Source organism: Cyanistes caeruleus, chromosome 14 (assembly GCF_971803275.1).
Source record: "Cyanistes caeruleus chromosome 14, bCyaCae1.hap1.1, whole genome shotgun sequence".
Lineage (NCBI taxonomy): Eukaryota > Metazoa > Chordata > Aves > Passeriformes > Paridae > Cyanistes > Cyanistes caeruleus.
Window position 1 is genome coordinate 11671947 of NC_141714.1, and position 24350 is coordinate 11696296.

Consider the following 24350-nt stretch of genomic DNA (forward strand, 5'->3'; position numbering starts at 1 on the left):
GCAGATGTATTTTTCTTTTGGGATGTTGAACTGCCATTCTTCAAAGTTCTGACGCATCCGGTTCTATTTCGGTTTGATGACTCCTAACTAGACACGTTAGGCGGCTGCTGCTCAGAAGCCAGCATTTAAAAACACTGTTTTTCTGTTCGACTCTTTCTGGCAAAAAGCTCGTTATTCAAGTACTTGCTCTAACCTTTAGTTACCCTGGTTGCATAACTGGAAAGCAGCATCCCACCATGCACTTCTGTGACCCAGTTGTGCCTTTCCAGTAGTGACTTTATGAGTTATGAAAGGTGTGTCTGCCACATTGCTACAGAAGCATTTACTCTACTGACCCCGATTTCCTAAATATTATATAGCCATTGTTCACTAAGGAATAAAAAACAATGGAAAAGCATGTGGAGAAAAAAACCACCCTAATTCCGCTATGTTGAAAATTGATGTCATGCTCTTTAGCCTTGATAGTGTTTGGACTTCTCATTGATAAAAAAATACTTGTAGAACCAATTTTAAAATCATTAATGCTTCAGTAATCTTTCAAAATGAATTTTAGATGGTACATTCAGTACTAATAGTCACAGTACAAATCATTGACTCATCCAAGGAAGAGCTGAATAACAATTGCTCTGTTGAACTGATTTGCAGTCTAAATTGTTATGTGCAGATTTCACATTTTCTAGACTGTCTGCAGAATTGCTTGAATCCTTCCACATTATCGTATCATCTATTACCGTGTATTCTACTCATGATAAAACCTCCCTATGGATGAGAATGAATTTCTAATGTCACATAGAGAAAACTGTTTATTGCTAGCATTACTTTTACAAAATCTTTCTGTAGCTCATAGAAAACACAAAAGAGACATGTGCTTGGTTTTCTTTGTCATCACAGAATACAGAATAAGTCAGTTATATAAATAAAGTCACTTACATAAATAGCTTAATTCTCCATTTATATGGAATTATAAATCAAGAGCAGATCTACTGAAACAAAAGATGTTACACTGGCATAAAACTGGTATTGACAGCATGTGCATACTTTCATTATATAGATCCTTTCAGCCAGTGATTTTTGGGCTTTAACAATTTGAAAAACATCCTATCCTAAGAAGTATTTAGTATGTGCCAGCTGAAGGCTGGTCTTCATAACAAAGCTTGTTCTTTACATCAGTTTTCTAGTAGCCTCTGTATATTAATTTTTAGTATCAATGTACAATTTATCTGTGTAGTTAATATATAACATTACTCTTGTCTAGTAAGCATGATGTAACCAATTCTGTTGTGTAGGTTTTAGCAAACTTGATATTAGTGACTGATGATAAAAGCCTGTTTGAAAATCAGAATGATCCTTTGAAAACCCATCCCAGCCCTACAATAGTTTACTAAAGCAGTTTCTAGTCTTCTTTCATCTGTACATGTGGCCAAGAGGCTGAGAGATGGCATTCCTTACCTTTTCCTTGTGAGTAGGATGCAGCAAAGACCAGGCAATCCATGGTTCCTACAGTAGAGGCTAAAGAACTGTTGAAACTAAGAAGTCAGCACCTCTTTTGAAGATAAAAACTGTTGCCACTTTCACCCAGTGTCACACAGAAAACTATGGCACATTAAGAGATGCTCCAGGATTTTGTGGCATCTCATTCACAGAATCAAAGCATGCTACTGACAATATTTTGAAGCTGTGGCAGGGTCACAGCCAGGAGCTGTCCCACGGCATTCCCTTCCCTTTGCCCTCCCAGAATGGCACAGAGTCCTGATCCCATGCACAGCAAAGTGAGCACAGGGTCTTATGTCAGGGAACTGGGGAGAAAAGGCTGACTGGAAGCAGTGGCTTTCCTTTAAATGCTTTACAGGATAGAAATCACCCAAAATTGCTAATGATCATTTTAATATGAAGCATTATGTAAGTGTAGATGACTTTAGCATATTTCAAATACCATTTGAATCAATCTGTGTAGGTACACTGTTAAAAAATGAGGACATAGTGAGAAAGTAGTTGGAAAATATTTTGTTATCCTATACTTGGGTTAAATTCTGCTTCATATTGCATCTATATCCCTCTTTTTTATAACCGCTCTTAAAGCCTTCAAAACTAGTTATTATTTAAAAACAATAGTTTAAATCTATTTTAAATACTTTTTCTCATTCCCAAGAAAAGCTCCAGTTTTGACTATTTACTATTTCCTGATGAAAATGTACTTCAACCAAAACTTCCTCTGCTCAGACACAAATATATTTTTTACAGATAACAGAGACCTTGACATAATGAGTTGTAGTCTCACCGTAGGCCTTAGCCTGCACCCTGGATTCTGAAGTAAATGCAGAGCATGAACAAGCTTACATAAGAGACCAAAGAAACCTCTGACCCCAGCAGTGGCTGGGGCTTAGGCAGCAAGTCACAAGCGTGCTACATCTTGCTTAAATGACAAGGCAAAAGGAGCAGCTCATATATATATATGTAACCTGCAAAAAACTTTCAAATCCTGATATTTTTTGTAGAATAAATTCTTAATATTAGGTTTATGAAAAAAGGTATTCTCTATCTTTTTCTGTGAGTGTGATAGCCTTATGGAACTTCTTAAATAGTCATCACTGAAAAGTCCTTTCATCACCAACACAGACACAACTTAAATGTGGCTGGGATGCATTCCTGCCTGAGATTGTAAATGAAAAGGTGTCCTGGTTATGGGTTTAAATCACAGCAACCTGCAAAGCAAATAATAATGCATTGGAGGAACCAAAGCCCAGAGAAGTGCAGGGCAGTGCAGTAAGCCAGACCTTCTGCAGCTCCCATTCTTTTCACCACAGCAACAAAGAGAGAGGAGGGGAAATAAAACCAAGCCCAAAAACCACCCAAAAACCAGCAGCACTCTTTTACAACATCTGAGGTATGAACAACTTAATTTCTATGGTTTGGCTTTTTCACTTCAAGTGTTGTTGTGTGACTGCACTTATAGGAGTTGTTCTTTGTTCCTTTATCTCAAACACCTACAAAAAGCAGCTCCCATGTAGTATTTTGTTCACCTCTGTAGTTGTTATGCAAGCCAAAGAATAAAGAAGACAAAAATTTTAATTAGGAAACAACTCTCCACACAGACTTTGTTGGTACAACATAGTTATAAGTACATCTACAAACACATACAGGTTCTTTGGACTATGATTTTTTAAAATATATTTTATATGACAATGCAAACAAATCCAGAAAAAACAAATTACTTCAAACTTATGTAGAGGTAGCTGAACAGTACTCTGTCCAGTGATATGAGAGTATAACTTAAGTTTCATTTCAAGTTCATTACAGTGCACAAAAGGATGTTTTAGAAACAAATGGAATATACAAGTCCACAAAACTTTTTATTTAAAATGGCTTGATAGATATATTTCTGGCACTCTTGTAACCACATAGCTTGATGGAATTAAATTGGACAAGTATATGGTTCCAGATTAAGACATCTTACACAGATAATCTTTTGCTCCTCATTTTTATACTTCTCCCATTCCTTATCAGGGAATTATAGAAGCTATTACATTGTTTTTGCTACACTTCTGCTCTGTAAACCTTTGTTCTGCAAGTTGAATGTAAAGATTAAAAGGTGCATATGTTTTATAGTTATAAAATATATGGCTATGACTATTAAAAAGCTCAAGAATGGCAATAACAGAATACAGGCACTTCTATGTGAGGGTTACTTTAGACCTTATGAAAATCCAACATTAGTAAGCACTTCACATGATACCTGGATGAGCAAGTCAATGTAATAGTTCAGGTTTTTATTATCCACCATTTTAATCCTGTCTAAGCAGATTAGTTTCTTCTTTCAGACAATATTTATTTAGCAAAGTGTTTCAAGAGAGTGACTTTGCTCAAACTACCATTTTGCTATACCCATAAGACTTCCAGTGATTTACTGGGCTTTGGAAATAAACCCCAGCTCCTAAACTACATGCTGCACTTGTTAACAGTTTCAGTTGTGAATTAAATGAGAACTAAGCAGGGTTGAAAAGAGGGATTGTGTTCATCTGATGTAGGACTTGGGGGAAATGGGGAGCACTGCCTTAAGTGCATTCAGGTCTATGGGGTTTCTATGCACAAAAACCCTATAGTTAATTTTCACTTTCTTTTTTAAATAAATGTTTGTGAACATGTTCTCCATTCCTAAACATTGCATTTAAATACAACTCCTGCCATTGATTTAAATGCCAGTAAAACTTCAGCACCAAGTAGAAATCATTAAAAAGAAAATTTTTCACAATGAGAACAATCAGCCATTGGAATAATCTTCCCAGGGAAGTGTTGGTTTCCCAATATTGGACACTGGTAAGATTCAGCTGGATAGCCTGCTGGACCATCTTGTCTAGACCATGCTTTTGCCAAGAAAAGTTGGACCAGCTGATCCTTGAGGTCCCTTCCAACCTGGGATTTTATGATTCTGTAAAAAGACTATCTAAAACAGAACTCAACTCTATGAAGCTCTTTCTCTGCAGCACAGATTAAGACAGACCTGCTACATCCAAATCCACTTTTTTTTTTTTAAGATTAAAACAATCTTTGGATTAATAAATTGATGTTTGAGGTGTTCTGTCAGTAAGCAGTTGTACAGGACAGAAGGACGGCCCAGCAATGTGTCAGCAGCCATTCAGTCTGACAGCTGGTATCTCTTATTGCTACATTGTAATGGAAGATAGCAGCACTTAAAGTAATCACAGGAAAAAAGCAAGAGGAACTTTTACAACTAACGCCAGAATGTCACTTAAGACTTAGCATAAAGGCCTATCATACCATTTTATTATTTCATTATTAAAACTACTGAACTACTGTCTAAGCAGTCTATGCATTCCTTATGTCCCCACAGCAATAAATCAATACTTCTGACCATGCAGGAAATGCAAGTTCAAGTCGTGATTTGGTTTGTTGGGTTTTTTGTTTTTAGCAGATGAGCAAGACTGGTTATAAAACTGGGTTTGGTGTCTAGAAAAATGCGAGCAGCTTAAATAAAATATTTCCCCAATTAGTATTTTATCTGATCAATGCTATTTCTATAATTAAACTGAAGGTATTTTTAAATCTGTTCAGCTGTTTATTCATGCCTGTGATAAATGCTGCATTTACATCCTTGTACTTATTTATGCAACTGAAAAAAAAAAAAAAATCAGAGATACTGTGGCATACCTAGATCTTTTTTGGTTTTAAACATCATTACTGAAACTTCACCATCTCAACATAATAAAGGCTAAGGGTACTCCTTGTCCAGTTTTTCCTGGACAGGTTACTGTTCTCTAGCATATATCTTTCTCGGCATTTGCTTTCATTTCTGATGGAATTTACAGACTGTAGCCATTAATCTAGGATGTGTGGCCATGGAACAGCCCCAGAGAGAATGCTACTGTACCTGTACAGATGGAATTTTGATTTCTTGTGCATATGCAGATCACCTGTTTGCATTACATGCAGTAGGTCCAGTGTTTCCAGGCTGCAACAAATGCACCGGGTGTTCACGATGCAGGGCATGTACACAAGTCTCTGCTTGGAAATTCTGGCAGCTTTACTCAAGGCTAACAGAAAAGACAATATTCATTTTTAAAATCAAGGATTCTTTCCATGACATTTTCTAAAACAAAATAGGCAGAATGAGTATGCAGAAGACACAGCATGCAGGGTAAAAAAATAATTACATCAGTGAGAAAACAGTTTAAATTAGGTATTTAAGCTCCTTTTCTCACAGGTAGGAGTAATGAAAGTGGAAGCTTTTTTTTCCTGTGGGAGCAACATGAGACACTTATGCTCTGCAATAGTACATAATGGTTTGTGGAAGAATTGCATTTAATGCAGCTTCACTTCCAAACAAGTAGGAATCACTTTGTTGTTGACTTATGAAGAGAAAACGCCATAGCAGGTGTCAGCCACCATCACTTGGTACTGTTCAGAACATGGAGGTGTTTTTATACATTGTTTACAGCATGCCAAGTACCACTCATGGAAGAAGTGCAGAGATCCAGCGGCATGGAAGAAAGTTACAGCATTTCCAAAGCAGCTCAGTGCAAACAGGATACAGATTCCATGTGCACCAGAAGGGTGAAACATGTTTGTCTTCCATTTGTTTCCTTGGTACCCCTATAAAAAAGTTCTAGAGAATTTAACAAAAGGGGAATGAAGGAAGCTACTTTTAACTTACAAGTATTTCTGATGAGATAATGGAAAAAGATGCAGAAAAATGACATTAAATTCTACTGCATTTTTTTTTCATAAAGGCATGAAATGGCAGAGTGCTATCCTGCATAAAAAAACCCAAAGAAATTTATAGCATTCCATAACATTCTCACTTCATTCTAGTTTTTGCCACTGAAAAGGAAAACAGTAGCTTAGAATAAAAGGCCCAGTTTTGCTCACATTGAAATCAGTGAAAGTCAAAATCAGGTGGAGGTAAGAGCAGTCCCAGAAAGTGGTACACTGTAAGCAATAAAAGCAGCAAAACAAGTATATGAACTGTTGATTTAAAAAAAAAAATCAAAACCAAGATACTTCCTGTTCTCATTTCTGCCCTATTTTTACCTGCTTTATAGCTAGAAGTAATCATGCTAAAATTCACTTGCTTTCCTTGGGAGATAACTATTATTAGCAACACTACCCAATCTCTTAAGAGAAAAGCAATGGCTGGGTAGAGATTTGAAGCTAACAGAAACCTGAAGATTGGGGTGAAATAAATAGCATTTATTACAACATATTCCTTCTTAATGTGACACAAACTACCCTCTGAGTCCTACAGTTCCAAATAACTCCCCCCTCCCCCTCCCATACACACACTCCAAAGCCAAATCCCACCAAACAATTAAAAGAAATAAAACTCATCTTAACAGCAACAAGAGTTGATGGGGAAAAAAAATAAAAAAAATCTATGTATTAACCTACAATGAAATGACACCAGTACTTCCAGTTTTCTCTGGGATAAGCCACTTTCCATATATTGCAGCTCTTTCTTCACAGTTGTTTGCAGCCATTGTCCATTTTTGCAAGAAAGTGTTCAGATATAAATTCAACTTCAAGTTATTCTGTTCTGTGAAATATTAGGGGATAGATCCTTCTGTCACCACTATGGTCAGCTCCCACCGACATTAACCATCAGTACTTGAATTTACCAAGCACTTAAGCAGGTGCTTGTCTGTTTGGTTGTATCAGGAACCTTGCCACAAGCATAGGATGAACCTTCAACATTCAAGCTGTGCTTGAATTAACTCAGACAATCTGTGTATTCAAAGACTTCAAGGCAGGATGTTTTGGGGGCGTTTTTAAGCTACAGTAGAACTGGGGATGAGTAGAAAAACATTCCAAGTATTTGAACACAAATAACTGAAAAATTATCAAAGCAGTTGCTTGTGCACTGAAAGAATCATCATTTTTGCCCCCAGTCATAATACAGGGTAAAAACACTATAAATAGAGCAGCTCACTTTCCTTTAGTGACTGAACACATAAATAATATACATTTTTGAAACAAAAAAATCATAGTGCAAAAATAAATTATCAAACAGAAGTTGTGAACATTATTTTACACAATGCTATATAAACCCTGAACCATTTGAATAAAAGACTTTGCAGTTCACTGAAATAACGCATTAACCTTATTATTTCTGCTTCACATTAAATTGCACAGTTTATCCTTTATCCACTAAAAAATAAAAATAAAATAAATAAAAAAATCCTTAAGATTTTTAAAAGGTTTATGGCAAACAAGATCACTTTTTGTTCTATCACATTTGTTATTAATTTAGCAGTGCAGTGATTGAATATTTGTCTCAGTTCCAAATGGAAACTATTGAAGTATCCATAAACATCCCCTGCTCTTTATAACTCATTCTCTTTGAAATTCAGGCTTGAAACATCCTGACACTCAAATCTGTAAGACATTATTGCAGTTAGATGAAGTTACAAGAGACAGTCTGCAGTCAAGGACTGTGGGAGACTCCCCAGCTCTGCTCCTCACCATCACCGTGATCTCGTACGAGACATGAACGTAAGGACACGTCTGATGCCATTCAAGCGGTCTTTGAGGGATTTCATGGCGAGGAACGGGAGCTGAGCTCTGTTCTCAAGTGGAAGCACAGCCAGGACCCACCAGCACCAGGCTGGTCCATTGGGGTTAGCCTGTAGTCAGGGGGGGGGAAAAAAAAAAAATAAAAAAAAAATTGAAGTCAGGATTCATACAGCTGGTAAGGTCCTGTTTTTGAGGATTTAACTCTGTTTTTGAGTTAGTTTTTGATAGTAATGTAGCAAGTAGATAATTTCATTGACAGCCTAATAGCTTTTTACTGGTTGGCCTGAAACAGATTACAAACAAGTAGCACCTTTCCTGAAAATAGGATGTTAAAAGCCTTTTTATTACTAGCAACAATTTATAGGCTGGGCCTTCTGGATTTTTTAAAATCTATTTTTTTCCCCGTGTTATTACTGACCCAGCTCTTCAGGATTCCTGTCTTCCTTCTCCATACTTTATGACACTACCTCATATTTAGCTCTTGTTGTTATATTGTTATTTTAGGACCCCATCATTTGCACTCCTATAACAAGTTTCCAGTTGCCTATTTACTCTCAGTCACTTAATTGGGGAAGTAGAGCAGGCAAAAAGGTGGTTCAACCTCCTGGGATTAATGCAGTGAGATAAATAGCCTCAGAAAGTTATCAGTATTAAATACGAGCTTTTTCTTTCCAACTGTGCTACCACCGGTGTGTGGTAACAGATTTCAGAGGCTCAGCTTACATGGGGTAAATGCAGAGTATTCATATTTTCATCTTAAAACACAATGCCTGCCAGCTTATCGGATATCCCTGCTATTTCTGTCTCTAAATGTTACATAAGCCACTGATTCTGGATACCTGTGGGTCAGGATCCTTAGCTGGCATTGGACCAAAATGACTGAGAATTCGACTTTTGAGTGCTTGCTTGAGGGAGTTAAACCACATATAAGCCTGATCATAGACAGAGTCATGGAGAACAAGTAATGCAGCATACTCTTGTCCTTGCACCTGGAATGAGAAATGAGAGGGGGAAGTTACTGTTAGTTCAGTCTTCATGTTGGGGAAGGCATAGGATTTTCAGGGTTAGGTAGGGGAAAGAATAAAAAAAAGCATGCTAAAGGAATAAATACTGAGAGCTCATTTGGTGTTTTTCCCCTTCCCTATCCAAATTCTTCACTTTGCCTGTATTCTAAACCAAAACCAGCTATTTGTAGAATTTGCACATTCTGGACTGTTGTATGAAAAAACCTTTATACAAACATCACACAAAATTAGAAAAAAAAAAGATTATGCAAATTTTTTTTATAAAAAAAATCAGTAGAGCCTCAGAGTAGACATTTTATCTTCCCATTACATATCAAAAGCTCTTAAGAATTAACAGAAGCAATTTTGAAGGTTATGGTGCACCAAATCCTGCTGCTTCTTACCTGAATGGGGATTTTTCTAACTGGCTTCCATACAAATGGTGTGAGGTTCCCCCTCTACCCTCTTATAAACTGCAATTATTTTGTCTAGAAGACCAGTAAATCTCATCCTGGATTCACTTAGCCTTGTCCTCTGAAAAATACCTCCAGAAAGTGCTCTTCAGTAGATGGGCAGTGTGTGTTTGTGCTTATGCTGACTATTATGTGTCCCACCTTGACCATGAGCAGTTATTAAATATCACAAATTTGTTTTATTAGAAACTTCTACAAAAAGAAGAACTCACTGAAAACATACACGCTTAGAATTTCACATGTAATGCAGTTTAAATGAAATATTTCTAAATTTACCTTTTGATCCTCAATGTACTCAATATCTGCTGTGTTATATCCGTCACGCTGGCTGTGCTGGATCACCTTAAATCTCCTCTTGCCAATGCTGTCCACAACAGAGCGACCATCAGCAAAGAATTCAACATTTCTTATCTCCAGAATGCAGCCATAATCCGCAAACCTATTGAAACCAGAACAAAAGCAAGTAAACAAGTCTTATTCTCTCCACCCTGAGTTCCACAGAGCTGCCATACAGCCAGTCCCTACCACAAAGGTATTTATCAATGTCAGCTCATTTCTATTGTTCATAGCCCTGACCTGCTGTAGCTCAAATTATTCCACAATTGTTTGCAAAACTATCAGTAAGTTTCAGACTGTCTAATCTGATTAATGCTAACTGGATGTTTTGTAATACAGGGAATATCTTATGAAACTGGAAGATATACAGACCAGAAGCAAACTTCCTCCATAATCCTAACATGTTCAGTCAGTTTGTACAGAAGGACGAGTGCAATTCAGAGTATTAGCATTATGGAAGGACTAGGAAATCTATGAAGAAAAAAGTTTTTGCACAATTTCAGCAGATTTTACTTTGCAGGTGGGTATTTTCTGCAAATTGTTCTTTTCACAGACTATACATACCCAGTAGGTTTACTGCATAAAAAAAAAGGGAGAAAAGCTAAACAGAGTCAATCATTGAAGTCAAATTAGCTAAGACTGACTGTAAATGTCTCAATGTATATGGTCAGCCAGTCCTTATGAAGGTCCTGTTAACACCTCTGTAGCCTCCACTATATTCAGAACCATGAGGATATAAACATATCCCATAATTTAAGGAAATTTAGACCAAGAACACACCTTCCTTCCATTTTGATTTCTTGTGCCAAAACATTCAGCAGATTTGAAAGCAGGAGAAAATTACACTTTCTTTTCATGTATTACAGGAGGTGTGCAGCTCAATCACATTACACACATTCAGTTATGAGTGTTTTGAGAGAACCATTACATTAGTCAGAATCCAAGAGCTCAAGAATAAAAATTCTGTCTCCTCAATGTCTTTAACCCGCACGATTAGGAAGAAACTTTCTCTGCTGGAAATCTACCACACATATTACAACCATGGACCTTTCTGCACCTCTCCACTGGCTCCAGACAAAGTGGGTACCTCACATATCTGAGTTCTTCACTCACCCCTTGACAGGGTCGCTGATGCACATCCCAAACTGTTTGGTGCCAGTCTCCATGCACCTCCGGATCATCAGCCGGTAACACGGCTCAAAGATGTGCAGAGGACACGGGACTGTAGGATAAGCCATTGTGCACACAAATATGGGAACATTCTTATTTAGGCTGTAAGAAAGAAAGGAAAAATCAGAAAGGACGTTTTACCAAACTACTGACACAAAAGTCTCATATTCTTTGAAGTGATGACATCTTTAAATAGGAATTACAACATCTTTAGAATAAAATTCTTAACGGAATAAGTAAAAGCTAAAATTATTTTTCCTTTAACTGACTAAATACTCTAGAGAATTATATACCACTTAACAGCAGACAAATTTTTCATTAAGCTTTCTGAATTTGCTAGTGAAAGCATTATTGGATCTCTAAGTATTGCTTTTATTTATTTTATTTCCCTTAATCCCTTTCTCCCCTGTCCAGTATATTCCAAACCCCGTCCTGTCAGACCACTTCTACCTATTGTCTCACTCTGTGCCTTTCATAGAGATCCACTGAAAGCAGACACATTGCTTTGTACTTTGCTTATAAATCAACCTTCTGGATTTCTTTTCTTTATTCTTTAGCACAGTGTCTAGTTTTCATGCTTGCTCAAGCACAGTTTCACCTGGACCCTGTTTTCTGAAATCACATGATACAGGGAAAGAAGCTCCATCAGCATCTCAGCTCGTGTTCCACATCAGCCAGAGCCACTCACAGCCAACAGCAGCAGAGTCAGAGATTTTTACATAAATGGATGACATACTTGGAAAGCTCTGCTATTTCCTCTTCATAAATCTTTCTCCTTTCAGTGAGTTCTTCTGGAAGATATCTGGCTATTAGCTCCTCCATTAGCACTGTTTTACAGTATTTCCTCATAGCCAAGCACTGCAGTAAGAACACACACAAGTAGTTAGAACATCCAGCACTTCACAGTGTATGGTGCCTGTGCAAAGGGCATCCTCCAGTACTCTCACTTCCTGCATCACGTCTGTGATTCTATCACCTGTTCAACCTGCCACTGAAGAGTTGTTTTTTTAACTATTCCCTGCATTACAGACATTTACTTAGGAAATCTGGAAAGTAAAAATCACCTACAGAGAAATTTTCTAAGTACAGGCCTGGTCCTGAGGTTTGAACACAGACCAGCCATGCTTGGCAACTCACAAGAGCATTTTAAAAGTCACATTCTTCCTGAGTTCTGTAATATTTCTTTTGTGTTAGGAAATATTAAGGCTGTCTGAAGGTGAAGTTGTTCCTATCACTTGCACTTGAATTTATGCTGAAAACTTCCAAGGATTACCTCTGAGAGCCCTTCCTTGCACAGGGGACATTTTGGGTTGTGATCCAGGCATCTCTCCAGGCATTTGAGGCAGAAGGTGTGTCCACAAGGTGTTGTGACAGGTTCATAGAAGAGCCTGGATCAGAAAATCCAAGAGCAAAAAGACAACAATATCGTGTACTAAAGTAAAAGAAAAAAGTTGCTACCAAAAAAAGCTGAATTAATTCACTAACTTAACTACTGACTACTACAGGGATAAAGTTGCTTCTTGCTTTTAATTTATTCAACCAACTTTTGTATTTATTCCACTTAAATGTTATCATTGCCATCCAACATGAAAGGCAGCCCATGAACTCTGACTTCAGTGAATGTCAGGGACAATACTGTCACAAACTTCCAACAAGCCAGCATTTAATTTTCCTCTGTGTGACCAATAAACAGAAGCAGAATTTGGACCATCTGATGTCACTAATGAAATTGAGCAGTACTTGCACAACTGTTACTGAAATTTTGTGATTACTTGTATTTGCAGAGCTAAGCACAAAATACCTATTTGCAGTAATAGCCCACATCAGTAATTGCAATAAAGTGGGGCTTGGCAGCTCTGGAATAAATGGTGGAACTGAAAGATCCTGGAGGTCTTTTCCAACCTAAACAATTTTATGAATCTATTATTGCCACCTCTAATGGGTATTCATGGTTTTTTTTATTTTTTTTTTTTAATAGTTTTTAACCTTCAAGTGACTGCTTTTCTGGAAAACGAGTGACAGGCAGTTCATGTTTCATCTGGAATAATATTTAAATATATAAAAAGCCAGGTCTTCAAAGTATCATGGTACCTATTCTTTACCCATTTCAAGGACCTCTATGATACTTACTTTCATGTAAATATTTTTTCCTTATTATGATTGTGATATTGCAAAGTCATGTTTCCTTGTCAATAAAGATCTTAAGGAGATGTAAATAATACATCTCATAATACAACAGAAGATTCTTTTAAAAAACAGAAACAATCCAAATCTAGAAAGTAAATTGTCTGGAATATACTGTACTTCACAACATACTGTCTAAGCATTTTAAGGTCTTAAATACTAGTCTCATTATAATTTAATTAATATTTTTTCTTTAAAGTACTAGTTTATCAAAACAGTACAGTATGTTCTATTAAACATGTGGAAATAACAATATGTAAACTCACGTTTATTAGCATCTTTGACAAGATGAGTGTATTTAAGGATGCAACTGGCTTTTAACAAGACTGCCATAAAGAGCTCATTAAATGTCATTAGTTACTAAAAACATTGACATTTAAGCAATGGAACATATGAAATGGTATCTAAAATGCCACACCTATCTTATTGCAAGCTGATGGTGTAATTGAAAACACTTGTTAACTGTTTCATGAACAGAAACCTCACTTAAACTGTGTGAAACACTGAATTCTACCCCGTGTTCCAGTAAGCACTGCATTGCATATGTAATTATTTGGTAGGAACTGACTTCATCTGAAATGTGGCATAAAGACAAGATACTCCTGTTTAGATTCCCAAGTGTGCCCAAGCTCTCACAAAAGCCAGCAGCAGCTTTTCCTAACAACTTTAAGAGGACCTGGACAAGCTTTGTGACTTTGAGGAAGAAACACTACACACCAAGACTTCTCATGACATTACTTTGAGCTACTGTAACAGCAGGAAATAAATTGCTGCAGAATAATGCTCCTTTTCTCACCAGTATCTTGCTTTAACTACTTTGTATTTTCTGCTTGCTGCTAGAGCAAATGTGGATCAATAACATTTTGGCCACTGCATCAGACAAACATGTTAATAACAGCTCCTGCAGTTCATTGTGAGCAGGTCAGTAGGTTACTAGGTAATTAGTCCAAAGTACCTCAGGAACCAAATCCCCAAAACATTTCTGAAGAACATGGCAGGAAATATATTCAGTCTGCATAAATAACAAGAAAGATCTTAGGAGAGCTTTTCTGAGCAGAAGCCCTCCTTGTGCAGTGGTGCAGCTAACATCCTTCTGAAGGCAAGGCCTGCATTTGGGAGTTCCAAGCACAGCACCTATACCATCCTCTGTACTGTAAGGGAAACAGTAATCCTTGGCCTAATTCCTTTACAAATGTATTGTAGGCTGGCTGTTACTGATTTAACATAGAGGATGAGAAAATAGGATTAATTAATTTTATTTAAAACATCTGAAAAATGCTTTGTGGACACCATGATAAACAAGCAGAATCACAAAACCATCTAAGACTAATTGTGTGGCTTTCTGCTAGAGGAAAGTTTTGCTCTTTGCACTACTGAGTGTTTTGACAGCTGCATAAACTTTTGGAACACATTTCAGCTGCAGTCAGGCAGAGGGAGAAGGGGCAGATCTGATTTATACCAATCAGAAGCAAATCAAACAATACAGCAGTTAGTCCTCAAAGCTTTCAGTTTGTCTGAAACAAATTGAAGCCTCCTCTTCTGCATACAAACAACAAAATCCAGATTTCTCAAATCACTGACCTTCAGAAGTAAATCCCTAAGGAGGCTATCTAGTATTTAAGAATTAAAAAATATTGTGCAAAACTAACCCAAACATGAATTGCAGATAAATCTGGGTAATTAAAAAAAAACCAAACAACCTAAGCAACACTTGCTGCAGCAAGTAAAACACCTTCCCAATATTTCTAAGTCATTAAACCCCCCCACATAATGTTTTTGCCAAAGTTGTAATGTTTTGTACAAAACAAGTAGTAAAATAGATGCATTTGACAACTCCTACTTGTTTTCTTAAGCTATTGCTGTTCCCAAGAATAACTGTTGTTTAACTGGAAGAAATCTTCAAGCAAATGAAGTGACTGCCTCAGCAAAGTGAGGAACATGCCTCTTAAGCAAGAGAGTTAAAACATACTCTTGTTTAGATCCTCCTATTGCAATAGCAGCAACACAGTTCACATGCAAACTCAGAATATTTATTGGATGTGGTCTCTTTAGGTATTTTGTGCTTTTCAAGACACACAGCTCTACAAACTCCCAGATGACAAACCGTGGGTTTGTGCACTGTGTCAGTGGCGAGAGCAAATCTTCCAGACACCTTCATTAACCAGATTAACTCTTGTGACTTTGTGTGCCCTTTCCAAAGCAATCACTAGCCCAGAGAAGATCAGAGTCCCCATTCCTCAACAGTGCTCAGAACCAAAGGTTCAGAGATGTATCACAGGAGCAACAATCACAGTAAAAGCTAATTTCATGTCATAGGCAAAAATAAGTACCAAGTAAGGTAGAAAATCTCTAGGTCATAAAACAAAGGAAGATACAGCTGGAAAACTACAGATATCTGTGAGAAAAGAACACACCTCATACACAGGGAGCAGTCCAAATCTGATGGATCCACAACTTCAAATGGAATATGTTGTCCAGTACTATTTTCCCTAGTATCTATGTCTATCAAAAAGAAAAAAAGAAAGTAATTGAACAGAACTACACAAGCACAATGTTAACTCATGTATTTACACCAGCATCTGATATTTAAATGTGTGTTGTAGATACTTGTGACTTACTGAACCATGATGCATCATTACAGTAATTTCTATGCAAAGCTTCAAATTCAGCCTTGGCACACAAATCAGCACATCTTCCCTTAGTTTTGGTCACATTATACCCACTTACAGAGGGTTCAATCTGGCAATCAATGTCACAACACTTTTTGTTAGTGCTGAAAGTTTAAAGTGAGACAAATTCTTCTCTTATACCATTGTAAATACATCCTACAGCATGGAAACAAGGCCAGATATAAAGAACAAACAGAATTTGTACTTTAAAACTTTTAAAATTATATAAAGTGCTAGGACCATGTGCAACATTGATGTTCTTTAAAAAATTCAGAGCTCTGCTGAAAAAAACCACATGACCCAACCTTTTTTGCCCCATTTTAGACTTTTTTCTCTCTACACACAGGAAAGATTCCACAACATGCATGCCTTGGTTAGGCAAAGGAGAAAATATAAAAGGCAAAGTGTAACTTGGTTCCTCTTTGTCTGAATCTTACAAAGGAAAATTCCCATGGGTTGCCTGCCATGGAACCTGTCCTGTGTGTTATTAAACATACCTTTCTTCATCAGTTTGCAGGGCACCTCAGCATTTCGCATCTCCTCTGAGCAGCACTTCCTTTTCAGGAGATTGCATTTCTCAGAAATGAGAAAAGTAGACTCTGGCATGGAAGTGAATTTGTTCTCCTCCTCTGAGCAGTCCTTTTTGCTCTCTGTAATTTGTATAGATTTCCTCAAACTACCAGAAGTAGTTACATTTGGTTCCTCTTGAATGGAAAAACCCTTTTTCTGTTCCACATTGACCTGTGTGAAGAGAGGACTGACATTAGACCAATCTTCCAACAACTTGGTAAGGAAAAAACTCAACTTCAAAATTCTTTAATATTATGGATCACCAGGAAGGACTTTGTAGGTAAAGAAGTAAGAGCTTGAGAATTGCTAGTCCTAATTAAAATAAATCAAACTCCAAAATGCAAGCAACCAAAAAACTTGATTTCCCCTCCCAACCACTGAGTATTTCCAGCCCTTTTGTGTGGCTTTAAAGATTGTGAAACTGGATTCAGGCAGAAATATGGCTAGATTTCATGTTAAATATATTGTTATCACTGAACTTACGGGAAAATGCAAATTGTTTATATCATGGTGATGGCATCAACCAACAGGAAAACCAAAACAACATCAGTTCATTTTAAGGAAGCAGTAAAAACACACAAAATTTGTAAGAGAGAAAATGCCCAGAGCTTCCTCTTGCAAGGCAATTCCTTTCTCAGAGGCTAAACCATTCAGGGTTTATTCCATTATGGCCACAAGACATCCTGTGAGCAGCCACTGCACAGGACATCACCTGTCAGCTTCGTAACATCACCTCCCTGGATGGACCCAAAACCAGACACTGTGGATTGTGATGTGTAACATGCACAAAAATGAGTGAACTGTCCCTTGAATGGCTTTGTGAAAGTCATGCAAAAGGGTTTCTTGCCAGAATATCCTAACAGCCTTTCTATGGGGCAATGTCACTGACTGCTTCATATCAGTCTCAACAAGGCAGCTCAGAACCTGCTACTTTTGTTTTGTAAGGAGCCAAGTTTTCTCCTAAATATAAAATATATGCAAACCCCATCCCAAAGTTCAGGTTTCAGTGAAGCAGAAGTGATCCTTAAAAGGCTATGAATGTAAATCTCTGCAGCCATTTACAAAACTACAGCTGCAAAATCAAAGTTATGAAGTAGCCAATATCTCTTATGTAGCTCGACAATAACCTCTAAGTATTGCACAGACTGAGTATAGAATGACTTTGTTACTGGCATCACCAGTTATAGCTCAAATTGAAGCTCTAGATTTTAGCATTTCACAGCTTTTGAGGGTTTCTAAATCCTATCTAGAGAGGCCCATTTCCACCAACAACTACTTGAGAGACCTAATGACAACTACAGGAGCAGAACCCACTCAATTCTGACATAAAATTTATCAGAACAGAGGACTTCTATTAAAGAAAAAAAGTCAAATGAGGAGACTTCAGTAAGTTAACACCGTTTTGTATGCTCTGAAACTCAATAAAAATTTGAGAAAATATATCCTCCTGTCTCCCAGAGGCAAAAAGGAGAGGCTTCCCAATGTGAACACAAAACACACAACAAATTAAGAACCACACATCAGACTTGATCTTTACCTTGAGCAACCTTTGTAGGTTATGGCTGGTGCCTCCAGATCCCACTGAATTTAGGAGATTCCCCTTTAATCTAGAGTGATGTGACAACAGCTGCAGGATATCGGGTAAGTGTTCCTGAGCATTTCCCGGGATGAGTGAAAACAAACTAAGTAGAAGCTGTGATATAAAACAGAACACTTCACTGCTTAGTTCCTTCCTTGCAACCTCTAAATGAAAAAGCAAGTAAGGGAATAGCTGAAAGAAGCATCCAGGATTTTGTTAAAACCATTTAAAGAGCCCTTTAAACTAGAGTAGGAACAAAAAGTGCAAGAGCTAATGCAATACAGGTCAAACAGACAGCAAGAAACATTTTCAGAGTTAAATAAGCCCACAGAGTTATTAACCATTCTCTGTGATGTGACACACACATGCCTTTGTCCTCTTTGTCCTGCAGTTCAGGGCTCACAAGAAATTATTAACATCTTTCTTAAATGTTTTTGGGTTGTTATTTTTTTTTTTTTTTGCTTCACATCATCTTTCACAAGAGTTTACTAGTACAGAAAGCACTCATCTCACAGGCTTAATCCAAGATCAGTTGGATAAATGTGTCTGATATTGTAAACTGTAGCTATTTTTAATTCACTTATGTGAGAATACAAAAAAATGTAGGCAGCAGAAAAATGCTATTTTTTCATTTGCTATAAGAAAATAAGTGAATCTGTTTCAAGTAGCAGCTTGAAGCCCCTTGTATGGCATAGATTATCAGATGAATATTTAAGGAAAGAAACAGAGATGAATAGAAGATTCACAGTTCAAAAACTGATTTCAACATACTACTGAGGTGATCCTGCTGATGCCTGAGGAAGCCACATGACAGCTGAGATTTCTATTTAAAGCCAAAAAGGATTTCACAGGATCACACTATGTCCAAACTAACACAGGCAGACAGTTAATACAAGCAGAACATCACAACTGTACCCAAAGAATTTGGTAAAATGTAGGATGTCATTGTTACACGAGCAGCCTTGGAAATGACCCAGTAAAATATTGCATCATGGATGAACTCTGTGTCTGATGAGTGCACCAGTAATTCTTTCAGTCATAAGAAGCCTAGTTTTTCTCAGAATCCCACTGCTCAGAAATTAAATGTCTTGGAAACAGCTATTTGGAGTCAGAATTTAGAAACATATCTGTTTGTTTCTGGTCTTTTTGCTGTAGTGCACAGAAAGTCTTCCAGCATGACTGCGAGCACAAATCATGACATGATGACAATGAGAGACTGCATGGAACCCACTGGGGAAAAAAGCTAACAAAGCCCTCAAACATCAGTGACAAAAAAATCCTCAGAGGCTGAAATCTCAACCATATATAAAATGGGATGGAAACTTGATTTCACTACAACCATTCAGGTTATACTGTTACCTTCATGAATAGAGTTTTACTGTAAGAATTCTACTGTGCTTATAGAAAGCCTTATGTCCTGAGCTACAGGACATAGAAACCCTAATGTTCCCATCCCACTGGTGACTGAGAATGGCATAAATACACTGGCATAAAGGAAAATAAAATTATTATATTTTTATTGCCATAAGTAATCACTGCTACACTGAGCCTTTTAATTATGACAACAACAACAAAATCAATGTCAAAATACTGATTTACAGGATATCAGAGATTTGAGGGGTGGACAAAACAGCAGTATTCACAAAAGCCATATAAGAATTCACACACATTGTAGGCTGCAACTGAAAAAAGCCTCACTGAAGATCCATTTTTTTGCTTATTTAGCATTAATTATTAGCAACCCTAAAAAACTATTTTAAAACTGCTCTCCCTTTGTTGACTGTTTCCTCTTTCACACCTCCTGCACACACTGACACTTGGGCAGCATGACTGGCAGTAGGAAGAAAGCCACTGCTCCCAAGTGGAGTTTGATGAATGCTGCGTGTTGTGTTCTGCCAGTCATTGGCCTGATACATCATTCTACAGCAACTCCCCCTCTTCTGCACTCCATCATTGGCAATACATTGCCAGGCTAGGAATCAGATTAAAAATTTGAGAATCACAATAGTCTGTGGGTGGCAATTATTAACAATTCAGTTTTCCTTCAAATTTCTTGATGCTAACACTGTAATTGTTTCCACTGAATGGCTGCTGAGTATATTTTTTTGCTGCCTTCCTATCTTCAGATCAGCAATACACGACTCAAATATGAGCAACAGTCTGGATTTGTATCTCCATCCAGCTCTCTGTAGTAGTGAGAGAGAGGAAAAGAAAAAAAAAATCTTATCCTCCTTTATGAGAGACCACTGAAAAGAATTGTGCAGTTCCAGATGATTTAGGGAACTCACCTTTTGCGCCTCAGACTTGGCTGTCTTGTTCCCAGTATCTAGAGCAAGGCAGAATAGAAACTCCCTTAAAGCTTCTTCTGTTTTCCCCAGATTAGCTAATGCTTGTCCTTTCCTTAGGTGACCCTGCAAGGAAACACATCCACAGCTGCAGCTTTTGTCAAGAGAATATGCAGTAAAACCACAGTGAAAGTACAAAAGATCTTTCTGAAGAAGGAAAAGTTAGACAGCAAACATCACTATAGCTATGTCTTACACCCTGACAGGCACCACCAGTGCTTGGGTTTCTAAACACAACGGTCCTGAAAACTACAAGCATAAACAGGATATTCTTCCACTCATGTGTGATTCTCATGGCACCTGAGCCCAACTGATATTAGAAACATCTACTTCCCTACATCCACCTTCTAAAACAGTCATTTTGTCCTTAGCACCCAATTTTTAGAGAGTTCACAAAATTGATATTCATCCAAGTCAAATATAATAGCCTTAGCTCATTCTCCAGATCTAGCACTCTCTTCCTTTACCCCAGAAAGCTCAAGGATATAATGGTTACATGTCTGTAAACTGCAGGAGTCCAAGAAGTTACAGGACTTAAAACCTCCCTCAGATTCCACTGTCTGAACATTCTAACCATTTCCTATCAGGGCAGTATCAAGGTTTTAAAAAAGTACAGCTGGACTCAGAACTTACTTTCAACCAGTATGGCTGGAGCCTGCAGGCTGTTTCTGCATCGTGCAATGCATCTTCACAAGCTTTCAAAGTAGAGTTAATCTGGGACCGGTTGCTATATAGTAAGTGGTCATTTGGAGCTGTAGGAAATAGAAAAAGTGGTTGATTAGGTAAAAAGAAATTAGTTATATAAGCTTTAGTCATTAAGTTTTATTTTTTTTAAACACATGTTGGTACTTCCAAGTTGCACAAACCCACAAAACATGCAGTTTTTAAATAACCATGTACTAAATGAAATCTGGAAACCTCTTTGGGCAGCTCCAGACAAAATGCCAAGTATGTATTATATAACTACAGAGAATATTGCATAAATAAATGCTAAGACGCTCACACAATAAATTACCAGCACTGACTGAGGATGAGATGGTTGGTAGAAATGTCTCCTGAGACATTTGAGACAGCAGGAGGAATGCTGTCATACTGTAGGGAGGAGGTTCAAATATGGTAGCATCGAAGTTTTTAAGTAATAAATAATGATCTTTTCATGCCAGAGCTCAAAACACAGGAAAAGAAGGGACGGCATGAAGAATCAGGTAGCGCTACAATGATCACCGAGTGACACTCACTGTAGCACCGAGACACAGCGTGTGCTGGGGAAAGGCTGGGCACTTTTCTTGGGAACACTTTCATGTAAGTGAAACGCTTCCTATGATACCTTGCTTTTAACTTCTACTTAATACTTGCAGCGTGAGTCAGTTTTCCTCAAACTGCAGGAAAAGGACCTCACCAAAAGTTCTCGCTGCACAGCCCCGCAGGCGCTCCCCGGCGATGGGGAGGGAGAGCGCGGCCGGGCCGGCCGGGGCTGCGGGACACGCCCGCATCCCGGCCACGCATCCCGGCCACGCATCCCGGCCACGCATCCCGGCCACGCATCCCGGCCACGCATCCCCGCCGCCTCCTTCGCGCTCGGCTGCGAGCGGCTCCTCCGTGCACGGCGGGGATCCCCCGCAGCCGGAGCCCTCCCCGGGGCGCGGCGGGATGCCCAGGGCGCGGCGCTCCGCTCCCCCCGGCTCCGCCGGTTACACAACGGCGCCGGCCGGAGAGAGCCCAGCCGGACCGCAGGCTCGGGCTTACGCAACCGCTGCTCTCCTGACCCAGTTTCACCGCGGGCCGAAGAGCCGAGACCCCTCCCAGGGGCTCCCCTCCAGGGCTCTCCCGACACCCGCCCCGGGGAGCCGGCGGCGAGCGGGAGCGCGTTCCCGGCACGGCTCGGCTCGGCAGGACGAGAGGCGCCGGCGAGGCCGCCAGCGAGCCCCGGCCGGTGCAAAGTTACCTTCCCCCGGAGCCGGGGAGCAGCAGCGGGGAGGGGGAGCCCTTACCTAGGCTGACCGCTTCGTTGTACTTCTGCAGGGCAGCTTGGAGCTTCTTCTCCTTGTAGAGGAGGTTCCCTTCGTGCCGGAGCTGCGAAGCCTTCACTTGGCAGGGGAACCACTTGGTCAGCAGGTTGCTGAGGATGACATTGACCCGCAGGAGCTGCCCGGCCGCCGCGCCGCCCGCCTCCTTGCACAGGACGCAGCGGGACTCGGGCGCCCGGTCCCTCTCCAGGCACTTTTTGCAGAACGTGTGTCCGCAAGGCAAGGAAACGGGCTCGAAGAGGAAGCCCTGGCATTTGCGGCACCTGAAGACGTCCCACTCGCGGGGTGCCGCGGGCTGCCCGGCGGCGGGCAGCCCCTCTTTGATCCGGACGCCCTGCGCCAGGCACTCCACCAGCTTCTCCAGCTGCTCGGCTCGCAGCTGCTGGTGGCGGGACGCCAGCTGGTACAGCGGCAGCGCCTCGTGCAGCCGCCCGCCGAAGGCCAGCGCGTCCGCCCGCCCGAGCAGCACCTGCCACTCGGGCCCCAGGCCGCCGCCCGGCGCCTCCAAGTTCTGCGCCTGCAGAGCGCCGGCCGCCAGCTGCAGCACCAGCTGGGGCTCGGGGCGCGGCGGCAGGTGCGAGCCCATGGCGGCGGCTCTAGCGCGGCGGACGGCGCGGGACGCCGGCAGGCGCGGGCGCGGCGCGGCCCCGCCGGGCCATGGTGCTGCTGCCGCCCCGCGCCGGGAGCGCCCCGCGCCGCCGCCGCCGCTTATATAGAGACGGGCACGTGACGGCGGCGGCCGCGCTCATTGGGCAGCGCCCGCAGGTTGTTACAAAACCAGGCGGTTTTGTAACGCGCTGGGCCCGGCCCGGGAGGGGCCGCTCCCCCACCCCCGGGAGGGGTCCCCCATCCCCTCGGACACCCCGTCCCGGCAGCGCTTCCCCCGGCGCCGGGGGGTTTGAGCCGGCGGAGAGCCGAGGCGCTGGGCTGCGGAGCGCTGCCCACCGGGCACACCGCGCACCCAGCTCGGTTTGACCCGCTGGTCTGCGCGGGCGCCTCGGTGAGACACACGGTTCGCTCCAGGGTCCGGTGGTTTGGTACCTCCGGTAGTGCGAAGGAAACAACGGCTCGAAGTGATTTTTGAAAAGCTAGAATGCCGTTTCTTGCTAGAACTGGAATAGCGAAGCTTTGTAGCTACACAGTTAATCATTCTCTTGAAGGGAATCTGCGTAGTAGTGAAGCTATTTTAATGTCAGGTACTCCTGGTTTTAGAACAACTCAGGAAAACATTAGAAGCAAAATGTGTTTATTTAGTTTCGCAGTGTGGTATGTTGCACAGCTCTACCTGTCTGTGCTAGACTATAGATGAAAAGCACGTGCCCTGTGATGTATCTTTGTTTTATTTAAGAGCAGCTCTGTTGACCGTTTCAATCTGCATGTTCCTACCAATTCTTGTTAGATGAGAGAGTTGCACTAGTTGTGTAACTGTCTGTGCTAAATGTAGTCTAGGGAGAAAATCACCTGTGCTACTACAGAAAATAAGCTGTTCTAAAAGAAGTTGTGTAATGCTTTTTGTTTGCAGCTTTATGCATATTTACAGTTACCAGAAATGTCCACGTTATGTATACATACACTTATATTCTAAAAATATAGAGCACTTTTCACACTCTTAAAATCCACTGCAGAATTTGGAATTTCTGATGATCTCCTATTACTGATATAATCAGCCTCCTCACAAAGCTCAAGAGAGGGGATGAAGGAATTAATTTCCTTTTTCTTACTTGCAGAAGTGTCTGGGCTCCCCAGTTTAGGCTGTGTGAGCTAAGCAGGTATTAAGGGACAAGCCCTGCCTGTGGAGCTTGAATGGACAGAAGAAAAGATAAAAGAAAGGAGAGGCAACCTGAGTTTTGCAAGACCTTGTTTAGGAAGAATACTTGAGAAAATTTAAATGACCTTAAAGAGAAAAATTAGTTTAAAGCTCATTAAAATCTGGATTTGAACTTTTAACAATACACACTAATTTTGTGA

General features: G+C 40.1%; 1 protein-coding gene and 1 long non-coding RNA gene across 7 annotated transcripts; one reads left to right on the forward strand and one right to left on the reverse strand.

Moving 5' to 3' along the window:
* Positions 1-3048: 3048 nt before the first annotated feature.
* On the reverse strand, positions 3049-23068 carry LONRF3 (LON peptidase N-terminal domain and ring finger 3). 6 transcript variants are annotated; one of them, XR_015276311.1, is made up of 14 exons: positions 22347-23068; positions 20989-21107; positions 20299-20421; positions 17969-18124; positions 16359-16602; positions 15607-15694; positions 12282-12396; positions 11745-11866; positions 10952-11110; positions 9779-9941; positions 8865-9014; positions 7975-8135; positions 6904-7048; positions 3049-5549 (listed from the first exon to the last, which is right to left on the reverse strand). XR_015276311.1 is itself a non-coding variant. In XM_086850310.1 (13 exons), the coding sequence occupies exons 1-12, from the start codon at positions 22966-22968 to the stop codon at positions 7977-7979; spliced, it is 2220 nt and encodes a 739-aa protein (XP_086706436.1). In that variant the 5' UTR covers positions 22969-23068; the 3' UTR covers positions 3049-5549; positions 7975-7976. The 6 variants fall into 6 exon arrangements, 4 of the variants coding, with proteins under 4 accessions (XP_086706436.1, XP_086706435.1, XP_086706438.1 ...); XR_015276312.1 differs by lacking the exon at positions 17969-18124 and having other exon boundaries at positions 22347-23067; XM_086850310.1 differs by lacking the exon at positions 6904-7048.
* Positions 23069-23188: 120 nt separating this feature from the next.
* LOC111928650 (uncharacterized) lies at positions 23189-24350 on the forward strand. The gene is made up of 2 exons (XR_002864234.2): positions 23189-23382; positions 24110-24350. It is a non-coding gene; the product is annotated as an uncharacterized LOC111928650 (long non-coding RNA).

Bases quoted from the DNA above. Each gene is read 5' to 3' on its own strand.
- LONRF3 (XM_086850310.1), bottom strand. From the start codon at position 22,968: ATGGGCTCGCACCTGCCGCCGCGCCCCGAGCCCCAGCTGGTGCTGCAG. The intron at 11,111-11,744 runs GTATGTCATCCA...TCTTTCTTACAG, and splicing joins GAAATAGCAGAGCTTTCCAA to CCTAAATAAGAATGTTCCCA. The intron at 9,942-10,951 runs GTGAGTGAAGAA...TGGTTTCAATAG, and splicing joins ATCAGCGACCCTGTCAAGGG to GTTTGCGGATTATGGCTGCA.